Source organism: Vitis vinifera, chromosome 14 (assembly GCF_030704535.1).
Source record: "Vitis vinifera cultivar Pinot Noir 40024 chromosome 14, ASM3070453v1".
In the NCBI taxonomy this organism is placed as follows: Eukaryota; Viridiplantae; Streptophyta; class Magnoliopsida; order Vitales; family Vitaceae; genus Vitis; species Vitis vinifera.
Genome location: NC_081818.1, coordinates 19,728,287 through 19,752,221, shown reverse-complemented (window position 1 = coordinate 19,752,221; position 23,935 = coordinate 19,728,287). Strand labels below are relative to the sequence as shown.

Genomic DNA, 23,935 nt, shown 5'->3' with positions numbered 1-23,935 from the left:
CTGAAAAATGAATTAAAAAAAAAAAGAAAATAAAATAAAAGAAAAAGCACCAATGCTTATGACATAGGAATGGACACCTTGCCAGTTTTGCAGCAACGGCTATGAAGTAATCGTACTCAAGGAAATTCAGACATTGTATGTATATGAAAAATACCTTCATTTTATTAGGATATGAAAAGAAATGATTGTCACACATTTCAGCAATGAATACATATAAGTGATATCTAATCTTATGAATAGCAGGATGTGAATAGGTGAGTCATTCTAGTCGGTGTGGTTGTCAGTCTAGAACTGAGATTGAAGATAGTCAACCACCTTCTTGTCCACTTGGAAGGCCTTTGTAAGAACATCAGCTGAAATTGCTGGCTTTGAGCCAAATACCGCATTGGCAATGGTGATCACGCCAGGGTTCTGGCTACTCAATGCAGCAATGGCGACTGCTTTTGTTTTTCCCACATTGAGCTGGAAGTGAATGAGACCCTCTGGGAAGACGAAAACGTCTCCTTTGTAAAGGACCTTGGAGATGAGGCGGTTGTCAGGATTAGAGGTCACGAAGCCTACATAAAGTGTTCCCTCCAGGACGGTCAGTATCTCTGTGGCGCGGGGGTGGGTGTGGGGAGGATTGAGACCATATGGGGCATAATCAACACGAGCTAGGGAAATGCCAAGGGTGTTGAGTCCGGGTATCTGAGCCACATTTGCCGGTGTGACCATTGACCCAACTTTGTTTGAGGTATTTCCAGGAACCCGAAGCCCTGAAAAGAAGAAATCATTTGGTGTCGCAACCTTTGGATCCTTGCAGACTTTCCCATTAACAAACACTGCAAAGCCATAAACGCATTAGGCCGTGCTGCCATGAAATCATTGATATATAGATAAAGAGAATAAATTTGATCATCAAATGAACAAGACTAGAGGAAAAAATATTAATATCATACCAGTGGTCTTTGTGTCATTGACAGCCACACAAAAGTCCTGAAGAGGACTAGGATCGGAGGCAAAGGCAAGGAAAAATGACATAGCCAAGAGTGGAATGGATGCGAGGGTGTTAACGACCATCTTCTTCATGTTTATGCAATGTATTCTCAAGCAATCCTTTTTTGAGGAAGGAGCAAGGAATTTACTAGCGCAATGAACTGCTATGGTGGCTAGAGTTTGTTTTTGCTGTGGATTGGTTATGAGGGTTGGTTGTCTATTTCTAGCTGAAGAAGCTATGAGATGTTTGAGCTTTGAAATTGTCTTGTATTAAACTATTGAAATCCAAGTAAAAGACAAATGATCTAAATTACCAAGTCCTCAAAGTTTGTCTTAGCCCATTAACTTCTAATAAGTTTTGACTTTTTAAAAAATAAAATAAGGACAGGGTCAGGCCAGGGTATTTCTTCCAAACAAGAAACTACTTTTCTACAGGCCACTTGCTGTGGAACTGGTCTCATTCCTATATACTATGAGAGGTTAAACATGAGCCAGCTAGCAATAGTATATATTTCAATGCTCAAGCATGCTTTTGAATTTTCTTTTTAGTTTCTCCTTCTTTGACCTGTTTGGTAGAATATAACTACTATTTGAGCTTGAGCAATGCTATAGTTATTGTAAAAATCTCTTAAATTCCATATTACCACCAATAACAGTTTCAGGTTCGTGACTAGCTTGAAATGCAGTTTTTCTGTGGATTATTTGCTAGGACAGTTTCACAGCTCCATAGATTTGAATGGCCAATTAAAGCTCTTGTGCAGCTTGATTAGTTAAGATAGTTTCTTAAGCAGCAAGTTAGAATGAGCATAAGTAGAACCAGTCTTGTAACATTGCAGCTCTTATAATTATATATGTAAGTTGCAGCGATTGTTGGCGTGAAGCAACCTGGTAGATTGTTTAGGACGTGGTCAAGACCATTACAGCAGAATAACTTTGATGAAAATTAAATAGAGACCTTTAGATGTGGCAGACCCTATCACCTAGATGATTCTTTCAATAATTTCAACGATTCCTCTTTGACATTGTAACATCTCCTCTTGTCTCAAGACTCTCAACCAATAATATATATATATCGATAGGATAGATTAATAAAACTTTTTTAAAACTAAAATATTAAAAATTAATTTTGGGAATTGGGATGGCAATGTAACAACTTGAATTCAAAATTTTTCATGTGCTTTTGTTCATTGATTGAATAAAAAATTTGAAAAGTCTGCAAAGATACCACAAGAGGATGCAGATTTGGTTTGTCGATAGATTTGGGTATGGGTTGAGAGGAGCACTTCACTGATTTGAAATTGTTGGTTGCATTTCACCGTTTCGTCTGGATTGCTTCACCTGTGAACTAAGGTGTCATTGATTATGTTTCGGGAGTTGGCTGATGAGCCTTGCCATTATATTCTTCAACAATTTGGTTTGTTTCTCTTCCTTTTGGGTGCCGATTTGGGGTTAGATAACTGGTCCGACGCATTAAGGGAACTCCAAGCAGCAAAATGGTGAAGGATTTAGAATAGGTAAGGAAATAAATTAGTGTTCTGAGGGACAAATGGTAAAAATTTGAGATGGGGTTGAAAATTGTCTGGCTCATGAAGAATTGTTTGGTTCTAACGGTTCCCCAATCCAACCAATGGTTTGAAAAGTTCAAGACTGGTCAAATCCAAAAACAGATCAAATAAGCTGCCCAAACCAGAGATACCACGGTCAGATGGTTTCATAGACCGGTTGGATAGATCAGTCCAGTCTAATTTTTAAAACCTTAAAAAATCTTAAAGCTTTTCGAAAACTACAAACCTATTATTAGAAATTATGCAAAATTAAGTTAAATGACCTTATAAGATACGCTACGTCCTATAAGACAAAATACTCAAAAGCTCCACGAAGAAGGTTAAACCTATGTATACGCAAGTGCAATGGTGCCAAAAATTCTTCTTGGAGTGAAAGCAAGTGATATTGGTAATGCTGGTGGCAATGGAATTCTTTGCTTCACCATTATGGACTCCATTATTGGGAGACCAAATTAAAGAATAAGAATTGTGATTTACAATGAGATCTCTAGCTACCAAAGAATATGTAGTAGAATATGTAGTGACCCAGATATTGGATGTAAAATTTTCAATTAATTAACTTGGCTCTAAATAAATGTCCCCCATTGAATAATAAGAAATTTCGACATGTTCAATTACATTATACATAGTTGAGCATTACATTACGTTAATTAGGAATCTAAGACTCCTTGAAAAATATTTTTAAAAATAAATTTTCAAGACAGTTTTTATAATAGTTTTTGAAATTTGATTTTTGATGTTTTGTAAAACAAAAGTCTATATAAAAGCTAAAATATTTTGAACTTAGTTTTCATATTTATAAAAATAATTTGTATATTTAGTACTTTATTTTAAATCATTTTTCATATTTGTATAATACTTTTCGAAATAATCCTAAAAAATAAGTGAAAATGATCGAAAACAATTAAAATATATTTTCTCAAAAATACTCTATTTTATGTTTTTAAGAATTAAAATTGTTTTCTATTGTTTTATTACCAAATATGTTTTTCTACTTTTTGTTCTAGAAAACAAAAATAAAAAATAAAAATTGTTTTCTGAAACAATTACTAAGTAGAGCTTAATGTTTACTTTAGATACATGTTTTATTTTTCATTTAAAAATAATAATTTTAAACATTATTTAAAATATATGAACTTTCAGATACTTTTTTTTAAAAGATAATAGTTTTCAAAAATTGTTCAAAGAATAACGCATTGGAAAATTTTATCATACGAAATGTTAAAAATTATAAAATTAATTTTAGAAAATGCAAAAGTAAATCCATATAAACACTTTTTGTGCTATCACTGCTAAATTTTATATAAGAGTTATTATTATTATTATTATTATTATTATTTTATAAATAAAAATGTATCTAAATCACACCTACATAGGTTAATATATGACAACTTGTTTTGCTTAATCGAAAATTAGGTGCAACTTGTTTAGACTGTTCTTTAAATTCATTTTCGAAGAAAACATAATTCAAGACTAAAAGCTTGTTTGTAAAATAGTTTTGCATTTTATTTTCCGAAAATGGAGTTTAAAAATTGGAAAAAGTGAAAACACGAATTTGATATTTCAAAATTTTCTTAAGAAAAGTGAAATCTATTTTATAAAATGTTGAAAACAAAGAAGACAATAAAATTAGATTAAAAAACCTGGCGGAACCAACTACATAAGAAAATTTTAAATATTACAAATATAAAAAAAAAAAATATTAGCAAGAACAAAACATTATCTTAAAACATGGACATAACATGAATAAAACATTATATTGTCTCACGAAATACGAATAAAACATTATCCTCAAAATACGTATAGAATCATATAATATCTTAAAAACATGGTGTACAATTTTTGTTTATTAAATTATGGACTAATATAAGTTGATATGTTTATTTGCTTAGACACTTTTTTTTTTAACATTAGAAAAAAAAAACTGAACACCAAATAAGATGTTACAAATTTTATTTTCTAAAAATGACTTCACAATATTCAAAGAGAAGAAAGTAGAAAATAAATTTCCTTTTAAAAAGTAAATAATAATAATAATAAAATAAAATAAAAGGAAACGTTTCTCCAACCAAACACACCAAAGGTTTTTATTTGAACCTTTGTAGAACTAGAGAAATGCATAGTGCATAAATTTGAGTAAACTATTGACTAAAATATAGAAATTCGAAACCTTGGGGAAACTATAGGGAAAAGAAAATTTTAAGGGAAAGTATACGGTAACAAAATATTGTTTAAATTCTCATTTTCTTCGGTTTAGGGTTCTGGGATTTTATTTTATTTTATTTTATTTTTTTGACTTCATAAAAAAATAGATCTCAAAGCCTAAAATTTGGATGAAAAGAAAATTTGAGAAGAAAAAACCCAATTGTGACATAACGTCTATTTGCAAACGATTTTGAAAATAGTCCTAATTAATAGTTTTCAAAAACAATTTTATGTTATTTTAAATAATAAAAATTTGTTTGAGAAGTTGAAATATTTTTAATATATTTTATTTTATGTATTTTCAAATATTTCTTAAAAATAAATTTTATTTGATATTTTATTTTCAATCATTCTCTATATTTATACAATTATTATTTTAAATACCTTCAAAAAATAATTAAAATATATTGTGAGAGACCCAATATTTTTAAAACAATTTTCAAAATCTTCTTTTTTAAGAACAATTGTCAACTAAATTTGTTTTTATGCTCTTTTTTTTGTGTGAAAAAACAGAAAACTGTTATGTTAAAACCGCTACTAAACATAGCCTTATTGTCCACACATTGGTTTTTGTTAACTATCTGGAACTTGGTATAACCCAATAAAAGCTCGTTTGGTAGTGATTTTAGGAAGTGTTTTGACTATTTCTAATACTTAAATAATTTTAGTATTCAAGTATTAAAAATGTTTGAAATATTTTTTAGAATCACTACTAAATGCACTATAAGAAAAATCTCTAAAAGCTAAGCGTGGGATAGACCTCTCTAGAGGCTATTAGGGTATCAAAATTGGGGTAAATATTATATGCCTTCCTTTCAATATAAGCCTTATGAGTCATGACAGCAAATAGAAAAATTGAATCCACAATATCCTCATATATATATATGCACAAATAAAGGTGCCCACAATGGGACTAGAGTTTTTGTCAAAACAAAACCACTTCTATTGATCACGTCTTTAGATTATAAACCTGCCATGATAGTGACTAAACACCTTCGCCCACCAAATTTTGGCTATACGAAGACTTATAAAAACGGCTATATTCCATTCACATCACATGTTCTCTTTGGTCATGGATTTTATTGACCCTAACTAAGGTTTAAGTTATGGGACAATATCTTCATTTTCTTGTGGTAAAAAACCAATCAAGTTGTAACCATACTAGAAACCATGGGTGTTGACAAAGTAGAGTTAGATTAGTTGTAGTGTCTTACAAATTAAAGATTCTTCTAAGCATTAATGCTGGATAGTAAATGGATTTTAATATTGACAACTCCTCGCTAATGATACCTTTTTATGACATGTACTAATAAAGTCACATTTCTTAATAGGATTAATTTAATACATCAACTTCAATAAAATTTAAATTTGAGTAATAGTCTTAATTACTTGAGATGGCTTATATCTGACATACAAAATTATCATTATCAGGCTAAATTGACCGATTAAATCGCTAAACCAATCATGCAAACTAATACTTTGCCCCATTCAAACTTGTCTTACTATACAACTTAGGCTATAAAAACTAAATTAAATTATTCGACAAATTAGTACTTCATGCATTAAAAAGGCTCAATAACAAGACTTGTTGATTTAAATTGTAACATTTTTTTTTTCAATAATAGTTCTAATCAAATATATTAATTTCAGTACATATAATATATTGTTAAATGTTTAAAATAATATATCATTAGGTGGCTCGAACAGTAGGTAGCAGTGATGATAACTTTGCAAGCTAGTCTGAGAGCCAACGTGATGAGCAAGATGAACATGCACAGAGGGGCCCAAAGAACCTGATTTTTCTACAAGTTATATATTGAGTAGATCCAAAGAATTTGACTGTTCCTACCACTTAATAGCTTTGTAAACATCGACTCATTAATGATACAAAAAATATATCAAAAGTTAACTAACACCTCATATATTTTATGTCCTTTTCTGTATTGAAATTCAACTAAAGATAACCACAAATTTAATGCTATCTCGCCTAATCTATATATGAATAAAGGGGATATTTTCTTGAAATAGAAAAATGCAGCAGAAAGTTCATCATGGATTCAGAACAAATATGACTACTTCTTCTAGATCTTATACTGCACAAGTACATAATTTTATATATGGCGCCCTTGATTCCTCCCTTGTGTTACCTCATTACCATTCCATAATGCTCTTGGTACTGAACCTCTCATTTATTTGTAGTCCTGCTCATGACTTTCCAAATGGGTTTGAGGACTGGCGTGATGAGCGAGGATATGCAGGGAGTGGGTCCAAAGAATCTGATTCTTCCTAGCTACCACTCCATAACTTGTAAACATTAAGTCATTAATGATACAGAAAATATATCAGAACTCATTAATAGTTGTCTCATATCTATCTCAGATATTTAATTTCCTTTTCTGTGGTGAAATCTGGCTAAAGATTACCACAAATTTAATGCTTTCTGTTTTGTGCTCTCTTATCTTCACTATATATGTGTACAAAGGGCTATTTTCATGAAATGGAAAAGACGGTAGAAAGCTCAATCATGGATTAAGAACAGATGTTCGAGTTTGCTTCTTCGAGATCTCATCTTGCAGAAGTGCATGATTTTCTGTCTTTGCCTTCTGCCTCCATGTTACCTCATTACCAACAGACAATGCATTTGGTATGGAACCTCCCATCTCATCTCCTATCAATTTTAAGATTTATATACTATTTCCATTTCTTCTTCTTCTTCTTCTTCTTCTTCTTCTTTTGCTTATTCAAATGTCTTTATTTCTGAAGGATGGAGAAGAGGGTAGTTATTACCTTCTAATGCAGCAAGAAAGGTTGAGCCTTGTGCAATTTTGGAATCAAAAAATGCTAGAGATTCCTAGTATTTCAGGTTTCTATTTTTTATTTTATTTTTCTAATTTCCTATATTTTCTATATCCCCATCTTCTACTCTATTGTCCATGTATCGATATATCCAAGGCACGCAAATGGAAACAAACCATAGTACTTGGATCATAATGAGGCCTTTGTCATAGTTTTGGTATTTCCTTTGGCCAAATCAACATGTACATCCATAGTTTCATTTTTCTTTTACCTTTAGGCTATGTTTAGATCTCAAAAAGTTTAAAGGAAAATTTAAAGGGAAAAAAATATAAAAGAAAAATATAATGAAGGAAAAGTGAAGAAAAATAAAAAAATAAATTTAAAATCAATGAATTATTTTTATATACAACTTCAAACTTTTTTTTATTTATATAGATCTTATAAATATTAAATAATTTAAAAATATGCAAATTTCTTAATAATTTTAATTATATTTGACTTCCCTTCTCATTTTTGACAATAAAACCAAATATTAAAAAAAAAAAACATTTTCTTTAGTATTTTTTCTTCTTTCTTTAATATTTTTGGGAACCAAATGTAGCCTTAATATTAATAATGGATTACTTTTTACATGAGTTCAAGAAGGATTTCCATGGAAAATAGTTTATTTATTTTTATTTTTTTTCTAAGAATTGTTGTGATTGATTTGTCATGTTATCTTATAGATTTTAAGGGCCAACATGCTTTACCTCTTGCAAGGATCAAAAGAATTATGAAAGCAAACCGAAATGTTAAGGTTGGTAAATGTATTCATGTTTTCTAATATACAACGTTTTTCTTTGTATAGTACTTGAATATTTAATAGTCATAGATGAGCATGGTTTATTAACTGATTTTGTGATTGTTTTTTGTCCCTCTAAACCTCTCTCTCATCACTAATCATAATAATAATAATAATAATAATAATAATAATAATTATAATAATTATTATTAATTTGTAGATGAGATGATATTACAATAGGTAGTTGCAAATGGAACGACATCTCGTTGTACATTAGATTAGAAACGAGAACGCATGAAAATTGAAAATTTACCATTTTAGTTTTGCATTATTGATGCCAATGTTTATATAGAAAAAATTGACATTATGGTGGTGTTTTTTTTTTACTTAATTTTAAATTAAACTTAAAATTAAATAGTGTTTAATAGTGTTAAGTATTAAATTGTTTATTTTTTAATATTTTATTTCTATTAAATATTATAAAGTAAAGAAAAACCAACATATTACTTTTAGTATTTAGAAAAAGTAGAATATTTTGACCTTTCTTATTTAGTAAAAAAATTAATAGATAAATAATAAGTTAACAAAAAGTAAAAAATAAAAAATAAATTATCTCAAATCTAAATACAAATTATTTTCAATAAAAAGTTAAAAAAATAAATTAAAGAACAACTTTTTTTTTTTGAAATATCACAAAATTTATGCATATTATTGAACAAATTCAATTCAAACCAAGTTAAATCCAATGGTCAAATGTGGTATGTGTACCATTTTACCTCTTTGCATCATTAGACATTATATGCTACTTACAATGAATTTTTTTGGTATTTTAATATTTTTGTAAGTTTCTTATTCTGATTAAAAAACAAATCCAATAGATGATTAGTGCGGACAGTCAAATACTATTTGCCAAAGCAAGTGAATTGTTCATCCTAGAGCTCACACTTCGAGCATGGTTTCATGCGGAAGCCAACAAACGCCGAACTCTGCAGCCATGTGATATAGGGAGAGCCATACGATGTTACCCAACTCTGCATTTCTTGACAAACATTGCTCCCGATGTGCATAAGGTTGGTTTTTTATTTATCTTTATCGTTGTGCTCTCTTGCATCAAATCATTACTAATAATCAAACAATAGAGTTTTCATTCAATATTAAAACCCCTTTTTGGAGTTAATTTCTCTTTTGAAACAAACTGGTGAAAATATTTCAGGAAGAGCACAGTGAAAATATTTCAGGAGGAGCAGGATTTGTTGTGGCAAATGAGGGAGTACATTTTCCTGCAGCAAACCATGTGAGTGTTACAACTCATAGTTTTATTTAATAAATATAATTCAACATTCCTCAATTCCAATATCTAACTGTGTAATTATTGAGGTGTAATTTTTCTTTTCTTTTCTTTTCTTTTCTTTTTTTCATCAGGAATTAATAATGTGGAATCATGAAATCCCTTGTTCTGTTCAGCTGCCACCTATTACTTCTTCTGAAATGGTGAACAAAAATGCTCCCAAGGTAATATTTCAAACTTATGCTAAACCGATCCAAATATATTACTATATGGTATTGATATCTTATAACTTTAAGGTATTATTCCATTTTATGTTTAAGCTTTTAGTGTTATATGAAAGCCTCTTGTTTTCTTTTTGCAGCGAGGAAAATGTGATGGAGGCATGTGAAAGCTCTTGATGGTTTGGAAAAAGCGTCATCTTATGTTTTGTGGAATAACATGCATCTATACCTATGTGTTAGTAGTGCCTTTTTTTTTTTTTTTTTTGTTGGAGACATTGCGGAAGCTATTTTATTATGAAATAAACAAGAGCTTTTGTCACAATAGCTAATGAGCCACTGGCAGTCATGGGTTTTTGGGTTCTAATTTGCTTTGCAGTTTTACATTTATAGGAGTGATAATAATTTGCTTTGATAAGCAAATGGATGAATGGAGTGGGCTTCATTTTAGTCTCTGGGCCACGTATAGGAATGGTCACACAAGCCAATCCAAAGCTCTGGGTCTCTAGGGTACATGCAAAAACTATAATAGGTTTTTCTAGATCTACACATTGGAAGAATGATGATGTATTAAAACTAAGATCTAGAGAGTAGAAACGATATCTACAATCTGAATGTTCCCATATCAATTCCATTTGATAAAGAAACAGGATATCGAAGACCAAGAGGCTCTTTTTCCTAGATCTTAACACACAAGGAAGGTGAATTCCTCTCTAAAGGGTTTGGAGGTTAGAGTTTCTCTCACTGGAGGATTGAATAGAAGAAGTGTAAAACCTTAAATATCTAAGAAGGTTTATATAGGGTTCCTTGTGAACTTTAGTGATATGAATCATCTTGGAATTGGGTCACTTGACCTAGACTATTGGGTTATAATTAATTTTAGACTCCAATTAATTAATTAGCCTAATCCAAAAATATCACTCATAAGCTTTTATGCAATCTTGTACGTTTAGCAAAATGCTCTTATATGCACTTATTAATAAATAACATAATATTCTTAAAATAATGTGTCATCAAGAAATATGAGTTCGAGTAAATACCATTGAGACCTATAGCAAAATATTAACTCGCTTAGAATCTAATTTTGAAGTTGACTCAACATCCCACTATAAAAAGTCAACTACACTTTGATACTATGATATTAAAATCAGATACTAAACTTGGGTCTATGACCTACTATTCATTGTATGCAAGCTCCTTATGAACTATTGTTTGTAATCTAATGAGGTAGATGCTATTAATTTCTTAAGATTACCTCTACCATCCTTAAGTCTTAGATCTTCCTATTATGTGATCAACTAACAAATTCTAGCTCTCCTATAGCATATGTCAAATTTCACTTAAGGAATTACTTCAGCCATAGATTTCCTAAACACGAATTCTTAGGATTACTCAAAGGGGATACTTTGTCTCAAACCCATGAGATATATGGTGCTTATCTTGAGAACACTTATTGTCACCTACCTCAATTAATAGTGACTCAATCCATAAGGAATATTTGACCACCTTTAGGTCTCACCTATAGGTTGAAGTCATTGAAGACCTTAGCACTAGCTTGGTATTCTCTCAGGGTTGAGGGCCCATATAACATAGTAGTTTGGTGAAGTCATGATTATCTGATAGCCAATGTCATGACTTACCATGGGTTTTGTCCAATATATAACCATGCACATTAGTGCATTTACTATGAGAACCCTTTCCTAATAACCAAGACAAGTAATACCTCCAATTAGGAGGTAATGCATTACATCCTCAAATGGATTGCTTAATTCTCATAACCAGTTGTAAACAACTCATCTACTTGCAAGAAACCCATAACATGAATATTCGATGTAATTCATAATGCTCACAAGTCATGTATTATGCAAGTGATGTAAGGCTTGAATGTTGAGAAATTATAATGCATGAATATGATAGATAAATGGGAAGCTAGAATCATATTATAAATAATAAAAACCATTTATTGTTATATCATGTCATACTTCCAAGGGCTCTATCCTAACATCTAGTTCATTTAGAATAATCACAACTATTTTATTTTATTTTGTAAAACAAAATAATATTGAATGAGCTACTTATTGCTTTTGTTTAGTTAGACACTCTAGCATATTTCTTACAAATAAAATGAAATTCTTAGGACAATTATCAAAACTATTACAAGAGAACTCAATATATTTAAATTAATTTGTTTTAGCAATAGCATTTGCTAGCCCATTTGCTTACATATAATTACAAACATAACCCTAAAAAACCATTAAAATTGTTTTAATATTTTTTATCAACATGGAAATACTATTAGAAGATGTATTATCACTCTTCAATAATTTTATCAAAATTTTAGGATGTACTTCAATTTTGATTGAATTAAGACACTTCCTATGGAGTGAAAAGATTATTTTCATTCCTTATAACTCTTCTCATAACAATAAAAGTAGTTTGTAGATCTTTTACACTTAGAAAGGTCATGTAACCTCGTGTACCTCTAATTACCTATACGTTTAACAGTATTGGAATTTTAGATGCATCAAAATTTAACTTCCAATTAAATAAACTAGGAGGATATCATCTTACCCAATATTCATCTACCATGTATACTTTATTAAGCCCTTTAAAAGGATGGTTTTCATTATAAGCCATTAACATTGTAATCATAAAGGTTAATATGATTCTTATAGTTTGCATTTAAATAATTTTAAAAAGGATTTGCAACTTTTCCTTGAAAAAATAAATGGTTTTTATGATTCTAAATGTTCTACACAGGAACCAAAATTGTTTTTGTAAGTTTTTAAGTAGTCCACAGATGAAAAAATGATCATCATGAATATAAAACAATTAACCAATCTAGCAAAACCACCTTTAGAAGAAAGAGGTGAATGGCAATTATATTTAATTTTATACCAAACAATCTAAAACAAATGAGAGGTCTTTAAATATCATTGATATTTACATCCGCTTGATTAAAAAGGAGCATTTAGTAGGGATAATCATACTACTAAAGAAAACAAAAGGCTTAATTAATAGTTCTAAATAACACTACAAGGAAAAAAATGAGACAATGACAAGGAAAACAAATCATCTTTGTTAACGATGATTGTTTTAAAAAGAGTCATCTTTCTGGTCATCATCAATGGTCATTTGTTGACTATTGTTTCAAGTCATTTTTTATTAATGATGTTTATTCTTTTCAGTCATCTTTTTGTTAATAATGCCCATTTTTAATTGTCATTATTTTATTTGTTAACTGTTTATTTTGGTCATCTTTTCTTAATAATGTCTATTTCTTCCTATCATCTACTCTTACCATTTTTTCCTCAATCATTATAATTATACAATGGCTATTTCGAAAATGGTCATTTGTACTTGTGTTTGCATTGCTATTGGAGACCTATTATAATGCTACTTCAGACTTGTTTTTTATTGTGATAGATCACTCAACTTTTTAATTTAACTAAATATGATATGATGATGAGAGGAAAAAACAATTATTGAACATTGAAAAACTTCAAAACAAACAAAACATATATATGAGTAATTAATAATAAATTTACAAAATTTGTAGCCCACAGTTTACACTTATAGTATTTTGAACATGTACAAAGCATATCCATATACAAAAAATTAAAGTATTGATCTATAAAGAAAATTTTAAATAAACCTCTTGTAGCCCATGATTTTTATTGATAAATAATCTACTCTACACAACATATGAAACCTGTGACTTTCAATGACACCAAGAATTTGCTAGGTAATTCTTTACATTATCAAGGAAGTAGTGCAATTTAAAACAATAATAAAGGAAAAAATAACATTATAAATGATATAAAAGTAAGAAATTAATAGAAAACTCACTAAGTTTTTTGCAACGAGGATAAAACTTTCATTACAGTCTTCAATCTGTTATAGATAACAATTTAAAACATAGATTAAAGTTTTATTTTTCAATTGTTCAATACAATTTTATCATTTCAATTCACAAATCTACATCATAAAGTTTGCATTGTTTTAAATATAATTAATGTAACCAATTACCTTCCAAGGTTGCACCCTTAGCTCTAAGCATATACTAAATTCAAGTAAGACAAGTACAATCATTTAACAAAAAGAAAAAGAAAAAGAAAAATGAAAATCTAGAAGGTGTTCACATCAAATCAAGTTATCAAAAAATAAATGATATAAATGTGAGAAATTAAAAGGCTTAATTAACATACCTCCTGAAGGTGTACCATTATTAAGTATCAATTTAGTTACGAATGATACCTATTGTGATCTTGTTTGATCAATCTCTCCTTAAGAATATGTTTGACGACCTTTAAAATATAAGAAAAAAATGTCATTTCAATTATTTAATATGAATTTAAAAAAAAATCATAATTTTCATTAGGCACAAACTTTTGATATAATAAGGGTTGGATCATCAATAATTTCCTTCATGTATCTCATGACAAAGTACCTGCATTCTACAACACCTTGCCTTGGACACTAGCATAAGTATAATAATATGTTATTTAAATTGCATTTACCTAATCATGAATGTGTTAAAAAAAAAAAAAAATTCTAACTTACTAGCACAAGTCTCCCATCAAGTTCCCTTTTAGTTGGTTTTTTCCACTGAGGTGCATAGATTTTAAGTCCCTTACATTAACAAAAATTAATATTTTTAGAATTTTGTAAATTGTATTTGTGTATAGAAAGAAATAAACTTAGTAATAATCTCCTTGAGATCTTCACATGGTTCTCGCAGTAGTGGGTCTAGGTAGTATGAAGTTATTTTTTTGGGTTCAACAACTACCAAGACCCAATGGAACCTTTAACATTACAAACATTGATATATTGAAGAACTTACTCTGGATTTTATGAGATAACAATATAATTAAATTGCTTTGGTCTTATCAATATGTTTGCAATAAGTTGTGATTTATTTTCATTTTAGTATGATTTTGATCTAGCTTTGGAGATTGTTGTAGGATTGGCAAAAACAATACGCTCTCTTGTCCTTGAAGTTACCAACTGTCTATATAAGCTCCTAATGAAACACAACACAATATATATGAAGAAAAAAGATTGGATTTTTTCAAGAAATAAAAGAAGGTAAATATAAAAGCCTCTTACCACATATAGAATGAGATGCAATTTATACTCAATTCTCGAAATGATACCATACTCTCCATGTCTTCTCTCATTATGGTCTTAAACCCTATCCCAAAAAGCTTTATGGGGAAGTGTACCTCAATTGTGTTACCATCCTTTAACACAAGTGAGACTAGTAAAGCAAATTTTTTTATATCTTGTGGGTTTTCAAGATACAATTTCATGAAACTTTTTACAACTCTCTTCTTTTTATTCTCTTTCATTATGTCCTACGAAATAATGGAACAAGATAAAAATAACACTAATTAAAAATAATAATAAATAAATACATATATACATACATACATACATACATATCTATATATATATATATTGTTATTGTTTATAAAATAATATGAGAAAAATACATACTTGGCCAAATATCACGAGATGAGTTGACCATTGCACATGGTAGCCAATTGCCTCCCAAACACTTTCATTTGTCTAGGAATTGGGAAAGGAGTGGGGCATTAGGTTGACAAGGATAATTCAAAGCCACCACATTCTTAAAATCTCCATCTTTAATAATGTCTTAATAACAACAATGTTTTCTTTGTCACCCACTTCTAAATTGCATTTATGTGACTAGAAAAGGAAAAAAAAATCATTAAATTAATAATATACACAAGTTTAGTAATAAAGAAAATGTATACTCAACAACATCATATATTTTCTTAACATAATAAATAATGTATACCATACCATAATAGGTGCTTTCTTTTGTGGTGATGTCACCTCAACAACAACATTTGCAACTTGCTTTCCCATAACTTTTGTAATAAGATTTAATACGCATCGAATGTTAGAGCTGCAAATATCATAATGGGGTGTTGGAGGATGTTGTTGGGGTCTCGCCTCTATCTTAGGTCCCATTATGGTTGTCTTCTCTTTTGACTCATTCATCTCATTGTTAGTGAGACTTATCGAACAATAAAAATAGCTTCAATGTGTTGCATGTTGCCCTCTGGCCCTAAATTCACCAAAATGTTTAGGTGTACCTCTCACGTCATTAATCTTCCTTTTCCTTCTCGAGTTAGAATACTTGTAGGTGGAAATGTCCATATCATACAAAAATAAATATTATTATATATAAAATTAGATGTCAATTTAAAAAATATCTCATATTATTTTATGTTAATTTTTCCAAAACGATGTTTGATAAGGATGCAATTGCTTGAAATTCAATAATCTCAAGATACACTCAAATTATTATTATAAAATTAATAATTTTATATAATAAATTTAATGTACAACAATAATTAATTGTTTTTATATATTATGTATAAATAATAATATTATAAAAGTATAAATTACATTAACTATTAATCTTCCTTTTCTTTCTCAAATTAGAATTCTTGGAGGTGAAAATGCCCATATCATATAAAAATAAATATCATTATATATAAAATTAGATGTCAATTTAAAAAATATTTTATGTTATTTTACCTTAAATTTTTCTAAATTAAACATATTATATTTAAGTTGTTAGAGAATCTGAACCAAAAGTTTAAATTTTTCTTTTAAATTAAATTACTTTTTATTTTATACTTAATTAATCTAAATTATTTTTCAAGATAAAATTAATTAATTAAGTTGTTGGGATGTTTGGTTTGAACAATTGACTAATGTTATGGTTTTTCACATTTAAGGATCATAAGGAATAAGGGTGTCTTATGGAAATGTCTAACTTGTATCAAACCAACAAACTCAAGATAATGAAGGATAATGTCGTGCTTCTGGTTTCCATTCCCATCATCATATTGATGATAAATCTCCTCGTGCTCTGCCATAAGAACTTGGAGTCCGTATCATGGTGAAGGTAAGGTAACGCTGTGATTCTTGCTTAAAAAACAGTCATAATGAATTATCCAGTGTTGAAAGAAGACATTCATCATGAGGATTTAAATCTTTGAACTACCTGAGATTGCTAGTAACAATTTAACTGTCAAGGTTTTCAACCTTTTTTTTTTCTTGATAGTAGGAGTTTTATATAATTAAAAACTAGAAGCCAAGAACAAATATCAGATCATCATCAAGTTATATCAAAATCATGAATCTCACACTAGCAAATGGTGATCAAGGGAAGGATGTAAAAAATATTCCTCCATTATGTCAACAACATAAATAAAAATCTATAAAATAAAGAACAACGTACCATTCCCCCATTTCTCTAGCAACCAAAAACCTAATATGAAATTTTAGAAAGCTGAGAACAATCAAACCTACAAGTTCTTAGCAACCAAAAATGGAAATTGAAACCAAACAATGGAAAGTAATGAATAAAAATCTAAAGAAGAAAAAAACATTGAAAATTTAGACCAAGAAAGAAAGGTTATTGATCACCTATTTCTTTCGGTATAAGCTTGTCGGAGTAAGTGGATAAGGTCACCGATGTCGAGAGTTCTAACATAAACAAACTATAGTTTCATCTCACCACCACGTTGAGAGCATTTCTTTAGGGAAATAAAACATTTTCACAGAATTTTTTATTTTTATAAAAGGATAAGATGACCTTTCAAAAGAGTCATCTTCAATAGATAAAGATGTCTATTTAAAAGAGTTAACTTCCCCTTAAAAATAGGTATTGTATTTACAAAGTCATTATTTATCTTATTAATTTAAAGATAATGATGTTGGTGAGAGAATGTCTCCAAGGAAAATAAATCGTTTTCATAGAAAATATATATATATATATATATATATATATATATATATATATATATATATATATATAAAAGGATAAGATGACCTCTTAAAAAAGTCATCTTCACTTGATAAAGATGACTACTTAAAAGAGCTATCTTCTTCTTCATAAAATATAACAGTCATTATTTATCCTATTAATTAAATATAATAATAGGTTTTTAAATTTTTTTTATAAAAACAACAATCATTATCTTCTCTTTTTGTAGTAGTGTAAACATTCAAATAAAAGCTTAATATGAGAAAAAAAAAAAAAAAAAGTAGGGTCTATTTGGCAACTGTTTCGAAAACAATTCTGAAAAATAGTTTTTGAGAATATTATTTGAAGATTGTTCTTTGATGCTTTGTAGAACAAAAGTTTATTTGGAAACCTAAAATGTTTTTAACCTATTTTTAATATTTTTAAATATGTTTTAAAAATAATTTTTATGTATAGTCTTTTATTTTTAATCATGTTACATGTTTGTATAATTATTTTTTTAAACAACCTTTAGAAAACAAGTAAAAATAACTAAAAACAATTTGTTTAAAAACACTCTATTTTATGTTTTTAAGAATAAAAAATCAAAAACAATTTATAGTTGTCAAATGTGTTTTGTTGCCTTTTTGTTTTGGAGAACAAAAATTGTTCTTAAAAACAATTGTCAAATAGACCCTTAATTTCTTTTGGAGATTTTACCTAGATAAGATCAAAGAAACACATCAAAAAGATAGAAACATAACCAAACTAAAAAGTGCATACTCACAAAACAAAGAATTTACATGTTTCAACATTTAAGAACACCTACATCCAACAAAAAAGAAACTATGAAAGCCCAATAAGATAAAACCCTAATTTTATAAGAAAATGAGCCTTTCTCATGTTTTCTTAGCAACTAAATGAGAGTACTTTTCAATTACTTTCACTCTAGAATTCTATCTTGTTCTAATTATTGTTAATCATTCTTGATGATGATGTGATGATCTTACAATGAGTAATTCACGCCCAAAATATTCTTGAATTCATATTTTAAAATTGAATAATAAATCATAACTAGCTAATCGACATTAGTAGGAAAAAACATGCATATGCACTTAAAGTTTTGATGAATGTGTTTAAATGGAATTGAGTCACTTTAAGCTCATCTTTAAACCCTTTCATTTGCATTATATATTTGCTTTTAAATGTGCTAGGCTCAACTAGGTGCATTTGAGGCTCCCACATGCCACCATGCTCAAATAGACATTCTCAACCTTAAATGTTCTTACTAAATAAAAAATTTAAAGAAAAAAAAAAAAAAAAAAACCTACCGCTAATTGAATTGATTCAAAGAAAATACTTCTCAACAATCCTCTCCACCTTTGTTGTAGAATTTACGACTAGCAACTTTTTCCTTTTTCCATTTCCCAAATCAACAACCTATTACTTGAACTAAGTTTAAGAAATGCTTGTAACTAATTCGTAAGACATTTGTGATCTTATTTTTTGGACTCCCAAGAGTTGATATTTTCTCTGTGTAACAATTTTTCGTTATGTTTCAAGTAAAATGAAGACTCATATAATGTGCTTTATCCTCTCATGATACATTTAGTTTTTGGACAAATGAATTGGAGTTTAACTATCACAAAATATTATCCTCGGCCGTTACTTTAAACAAATTCACCAATCAAACCTTACAACCATATTGCTTCCTCCACAACTTTAGTCAATATAATATGCTCAGCCTTTATGCTTGAAAGGGTTATCATATGTTGCAATAATGCCTTCTACCTAATAATATATCTCTCTAGATGAAAAATATGTTCTATTGGTAACTTTCTATTGTCAAGTCTCTTACGTAAAGGGAGTTCACATAGCCATTAACATGTTGACTTATCTTATAACCTTCTTTTATCTATGTCTCTTACATAAAGAGAGTTCACATAGCCATTAACATATTGTATTCCACTTCTTTTTTCTTCCATAAACTAACATCGACAATATCTTTTAAATACCTTAGTGCTCACTTAACAACATTTCAAAACTTTTTCCTTATATTTTCTATTTACCTACTAATTACACCATAGCATGGCATAAATTACGTTTTGTGCACACCATAGAATACATGGTACTCTCAACTACACTAGTACAAGGTACAATAGCCATATAATCCTTTTCTTCCTTTGTCCTCAGTGCTTAAGTTTGAGATAGATTTAAATATTATGACATTGGTGTCTTCACTAGCTTTACCATAGACATCCTAAATGTACCAAGAGTCTTCCTAGCAATAGCTTTATTCAAACATGAATATCTATCTTCTTAACTTCTAGTCATTTTAATCAATATATATAACCTTCTTGGTTCATGATCGAAATTATTTTTAACTCTCTCTCCATTGTGTAAGTTTACTAAAGCCTAATTACAAAGCAATCTTGGTTAAGAAAAATTAGAGAAAAGAATACCTTGGCTTATAGTATTCTGAGTTATCATTCTAGGGAACTAGAAAACTTAACTAATCTTGTTTAGATCAAATCAAGTAATAAACTTAAATGAAAATTGATTGGATTGTAAATTGTGATTTGATTTTAAATTAAATTTTTAATTGAGAAAACAACGACAAATAAGTTTGGATATTTTCACAAATCTTGTTTCAGAACTAGGATTGAGGGATAATGAGTACTAGTTAAATAATTGGTTTTTTTTTCAAGGTTGAATCACCGATATGGATCATTCACATCTAGAACAATGCTTTAAAATATAAAGTTCATTCTTTAACAGTCATTCAACAAATAATTTGATAAAAAGTTTTAATCTTTGTGACATTTAAGACTTGATATTCATTTGGTAGATTCTCCTTAATTGTCAATCATATAGGATCACACTAGGTCAATCATTGATCATAATCCTTTATGCATCAATGGACTTCTAGAATGTATTCTATGTATCTCTAATAGGGACAAACTAATAAAGAATTTAAATTGCATATAAAAATTAAAGATTAATAACCTGCTACCATTGAAAGATATCATCTTTTCTTATTATCTTTGTCTCTTGTATCATTTGTCTTCATTGATACATCTCTAGTGAGACGATGTAGCCAATCATGTTTAGATTAACACTATACATTAAATTAAATTGAACTATTAAATATTTTATTCAAACTCTAATGATTACAAAAATTGTTTACATATGTGTCATCTCTCTTCTTTCTCTCATGTTAGAATAGAGCCCTTTAAGGCATGACATGATGTAACAAATTTGAAATTCATTATTCATTTAATGATATTCTAATTTCACATTTATCTATCCTTATTCCATGCATTATACTTTATGAGCATTCTCGCCTAGCATCTCTTGTGTTGCACATGACTTGGGTGTATTAGGAGTTGCACATAATATCTAAATCACGAGTTCCTTAAAAGTAGATTATTTGTTCAAAATCGTTTCATGGACTTAGGCAATCCATTTGATGTTATAGTACACTACCTCTTAATTGGAGGAATGTAGTCTTGGCCATCAGGATGGGATTCCCATGGTGAGTGCACTAGTTTGCACCATTACAGATTGGATAAGATGGTAGGATATAACAAATTTAGAATTCATTATTCATTTAATAATATTCTAGTTTTACTTTTATTTATCCTTATTCCATGCATTATACTTTATTAGCATTCTTGTCTAGCATCTCTTGTATCGTATATAACTTGGGTGCATTAGAAGTTGCATGGAAGATCCAAGTCATGAGTTCCTTGCAAGTAGATAATTTGTTCACAAATGTTTCATGGACCTTGGCAATCCATTTGAGGTTATAGTACTACCTCCTAATTGGAGGAATGACTAGTCTTAGCCATCGAGATGGGGTTCCCATGGTAAGTGCACTAGTGTGTATGGTTGCACATTGGATAAGACCTATGGTGAGTCATGATGTAAGGCTATTGGGTAGTCATGACTTCACCAAAATACTACATTGTATTGTCTCTCAACCTTGAGAGAATATTGAACTTGTATAGAAGTTACTAATGACTTTAACTTATAGGTGAGATCCTAAAATAATCATATATTCCTTCTAGATTGGGCCACTATTAATGGAAGCCTGTTGCAGTTGGTATTCTTAATAGAGACACCATGATTTTTCATAGACTTTGTGACAGTGTGTCCCTTTAGGTTATGCTAAGGAGGTGTGATCATGAAATCTATGGCACCTCAATTATTTCTTTAATAGAATTTGACATATGCTCTTAGTGAGCTAGAGTATATCATTTGATCAAATAATAAAATGACTCAAGGATGGTAGAGGTTATCTTGATAGGTTGATAGTTTTCACCTTGTAAGATTATGAATACTAGTTCATGAGGAGAATATATATAGTAGATAGCAGGTCATAGACCTAAGCAATTAGTATCTCATTATAATATACATTGTTGGGAACCTTGGATTACTTCGTTCTTATGCCCTGTATCTATGCTCTTTAGATATAACACAATAGAAAACAATGGCTTTAAAATCATTTTAGAATAAAGATCCAAAGATTTGAAACTCATACTTGTGATTTAGATGTTCCTAGATCAAAATTCATTTGTTGAAAAATACGTCCAAAAAATTTGGAGGTTTCATACACCTAAGATCTTCCGCTCGATGACTCGAATCATGATCTTGGCATTCCAAAGTGTGGGCAATGGAAATGAGGAAGTTTTGACTCTCTCTTTCTCTTTAGAGATAGAAGACAACTAACTGAAAGTCATTAGAAAACCCTAATCCATAAAAAGGTATTTATAGGGTTGCCTATTGACTTAACTAACTTAAACCCATCAAAGCTTAGGTCACTTAATCTAGCACAAAACGGGTTCTAATTGATTAATTAATCATATAGGGGTCATCTATTTAATCAATTAGCCCAATCCAGAGAACTTGTTCATTATCCCCTGTGTAACCTTACATAATTACCAAAATGCCCTTATACACAAAAATGAACCTAAAGTCAATACAACCCTCATAAATTATTCCATTATGGTATATGAGCTCAAAGCGGGGACCACTAGGACCCATAGGAGTACTAGCTCTCTCAAAATCTAATTTTGAAGTTGATTCAACATTACACTAAAGAGAATCAACTGCACTCCAGTATCATATGTAAATAACAACAAAACAAAGTTCGGGTTTGTGACCTACTATCCATTGCATACAAACTCCCCATGAATTGGTGTTTGTAATCTAACAAGGTAGTATTATCACCTATCAATATTACCTCTCAAATCCTTGAGTTACAGATCCTACTTATTATGCGATCAATTGACATACTCTAACTCCAAAGACCATAAGTAAAATTCTACTAAAGGAATTACTATGACTACATATTTCATGATCACATGCCCTTTAGATCACCCAAGAGAACACATTGTCTCAATCTCATAAGATATCATAGTGTTTCTATTAAGAATTCCTATTGCCACCAACCTCCATCAACATTGACCCAATCCATAGGGATATATGACCATTTTAGGGTCTCATCCATAGGTCAAAGCCTCCTATTGATCTTGGTATAGGATTAATATCATCTCAAGTTTGAGAGTCCATGCAATATAGTAGCTTGGTGAATTGTGATAATTGATAACCTTGTGACATGATTCACCATAGGTCCTATCCAATGTGCATCACATAAACTAGTGTACTCACCATGGAAAACCCATCCCGATGGCCAAGACAAGTCATCCCTCCAATTAGAAGGTGGTGCACTTCAGTCTGTACTAGATTGCCCAAATCCATGAATCAACTATGGACAACTTATCTACTTACAAGGAACCCATGACTTGTATCTTTTGTGAAATTCCTAGTGCACACAAGTCATGTACAATGTAAGAGACATGGTTTCAATACTCAAATCAATGTCAATACACCAGAAATGATAGCAAAAAGACAGTTAAGTCTAACTTTGTTATATCATGTCTTGCTTTTAAGAGCTCAATCCCAACATACATAACGTACTAGAGTGTAATGAACTCTTTGTAATGAGATGCTGAGTCAACTTCAAAACTAGATTATGAAGAAGCTATTATTATCCTATGGGTCCCAACTTTTATTCCTTGATGGCATAGCTTATGAAGGTTGGATTGGTTTTTAGTTCACTTGTGTGCATAAGGGTGTTTTCATAACTACACAAGGTTTTACAAAGGTATATGACCAGTATCCTTAGACTAGGCTAATTGATTATTGGAGCTCAATTGAGTTAATAAATTAATTAGCAATCTTTGTGGGCTAGATTAAGTAACCTAACCCCAAGGTGGTTCAAGTCACTTAAGCCAAGTAAGAAACCTATAAATA

At 29.8% G+C, this 23,935-nt stretch overlaps 2 protein-coding genes across 2 annotated transcripts; one reads left to right on the top strand and one right to left on the bottom strand.

Moving 5' to 3' along the window:
* Positions 1–262: 262 nt before the first annotated feature.
* Positions 263–1,068, bottom strand: LOC100254770 (putative germin-like protein 2-1). The gene is made up of 2 exons (XM_002265821.4): positions 939–1,068; positions 263–821 (listed from the first exon to the last, which is right to left on the bottom strand). Exons 1-2 carry the CDS (start codon positions 1,066–1,068, stop codon positions 286–288), a joined length of 666 nt encoding a protein of 221 aa, XP_002265857.1. The 3' UTR covers positions 263–285.
* A 6,152-nt stretch (positions 1,069–7,220) lies between these two features.
* Positions 7,221–10,153, top strand: LOC100853057 (nuclear transcription factor Y subunit C-4). Its single transcript, XM_003633662.4, has 7 exons — positions 7,221–7,389; positions 7,509–7,608; positions 8,267–8,337; positions 9,201–9,392; positions 9,536–9,616; positions 9,745–9,834; positions 9,972–10,153. Exons 1-7 carry the CDS (start codon positions 7,285–7,287, stop codon positions 9,996–9,998), a joined length of 666 nt encoding a protein of 221 aa, XP_003633710.2. The 5' UTR covers positions 7,221–7,284; the 3' UTR covers positions 9,999–10,153.
* The last annotated feature ends 13,782 nt before the right edge of the window (positions 10,154–23,935 follow it).

What these genes read in the sequence shown, in the direction of transcription:
- LOC100254770 (XM_002265821.4), bottom strand. Translation starts at nt 1,068, where the DNA reads ATGAAGAAGATGGTCGTTAACACCCTCGCATCCATTCCACTCTTGGCT. An exon ending in CAATGACACAAAGACCACTG is followed by an intron (nt 822 to 938) that starts GTATGATATTAA and finishes ATGGCTTTGCAG; the next exon opens with TGTTTGTTAATGGGAAAGTC.
- LOC100853057 (XM_003633662.4), top strand. Translation starts at nt 7,285, where the DNA reads ATGTTCGAGTTTGCTTCTTCGAGATCTCATCTTGCAGAAGTGCATGAT. An exon ending in ACCAACAGACAATGCATTTG is followed by an intron (nt 7,390 to 7,508) that starts GTATGGAACCTC and finishes TTATTTCTGAAG; the next exon opens with GATGGAGAAGAGGGTAGTTA. An exon ending in TGAACAAAAATGCTCCCAAG is followed by an intron (nt 9,835 to 9,971) that starts GTAATATTTCAA and finishes TTCTTTTTGCAG; the next exon opens with CGAGGAAAATGTGATGGAGG.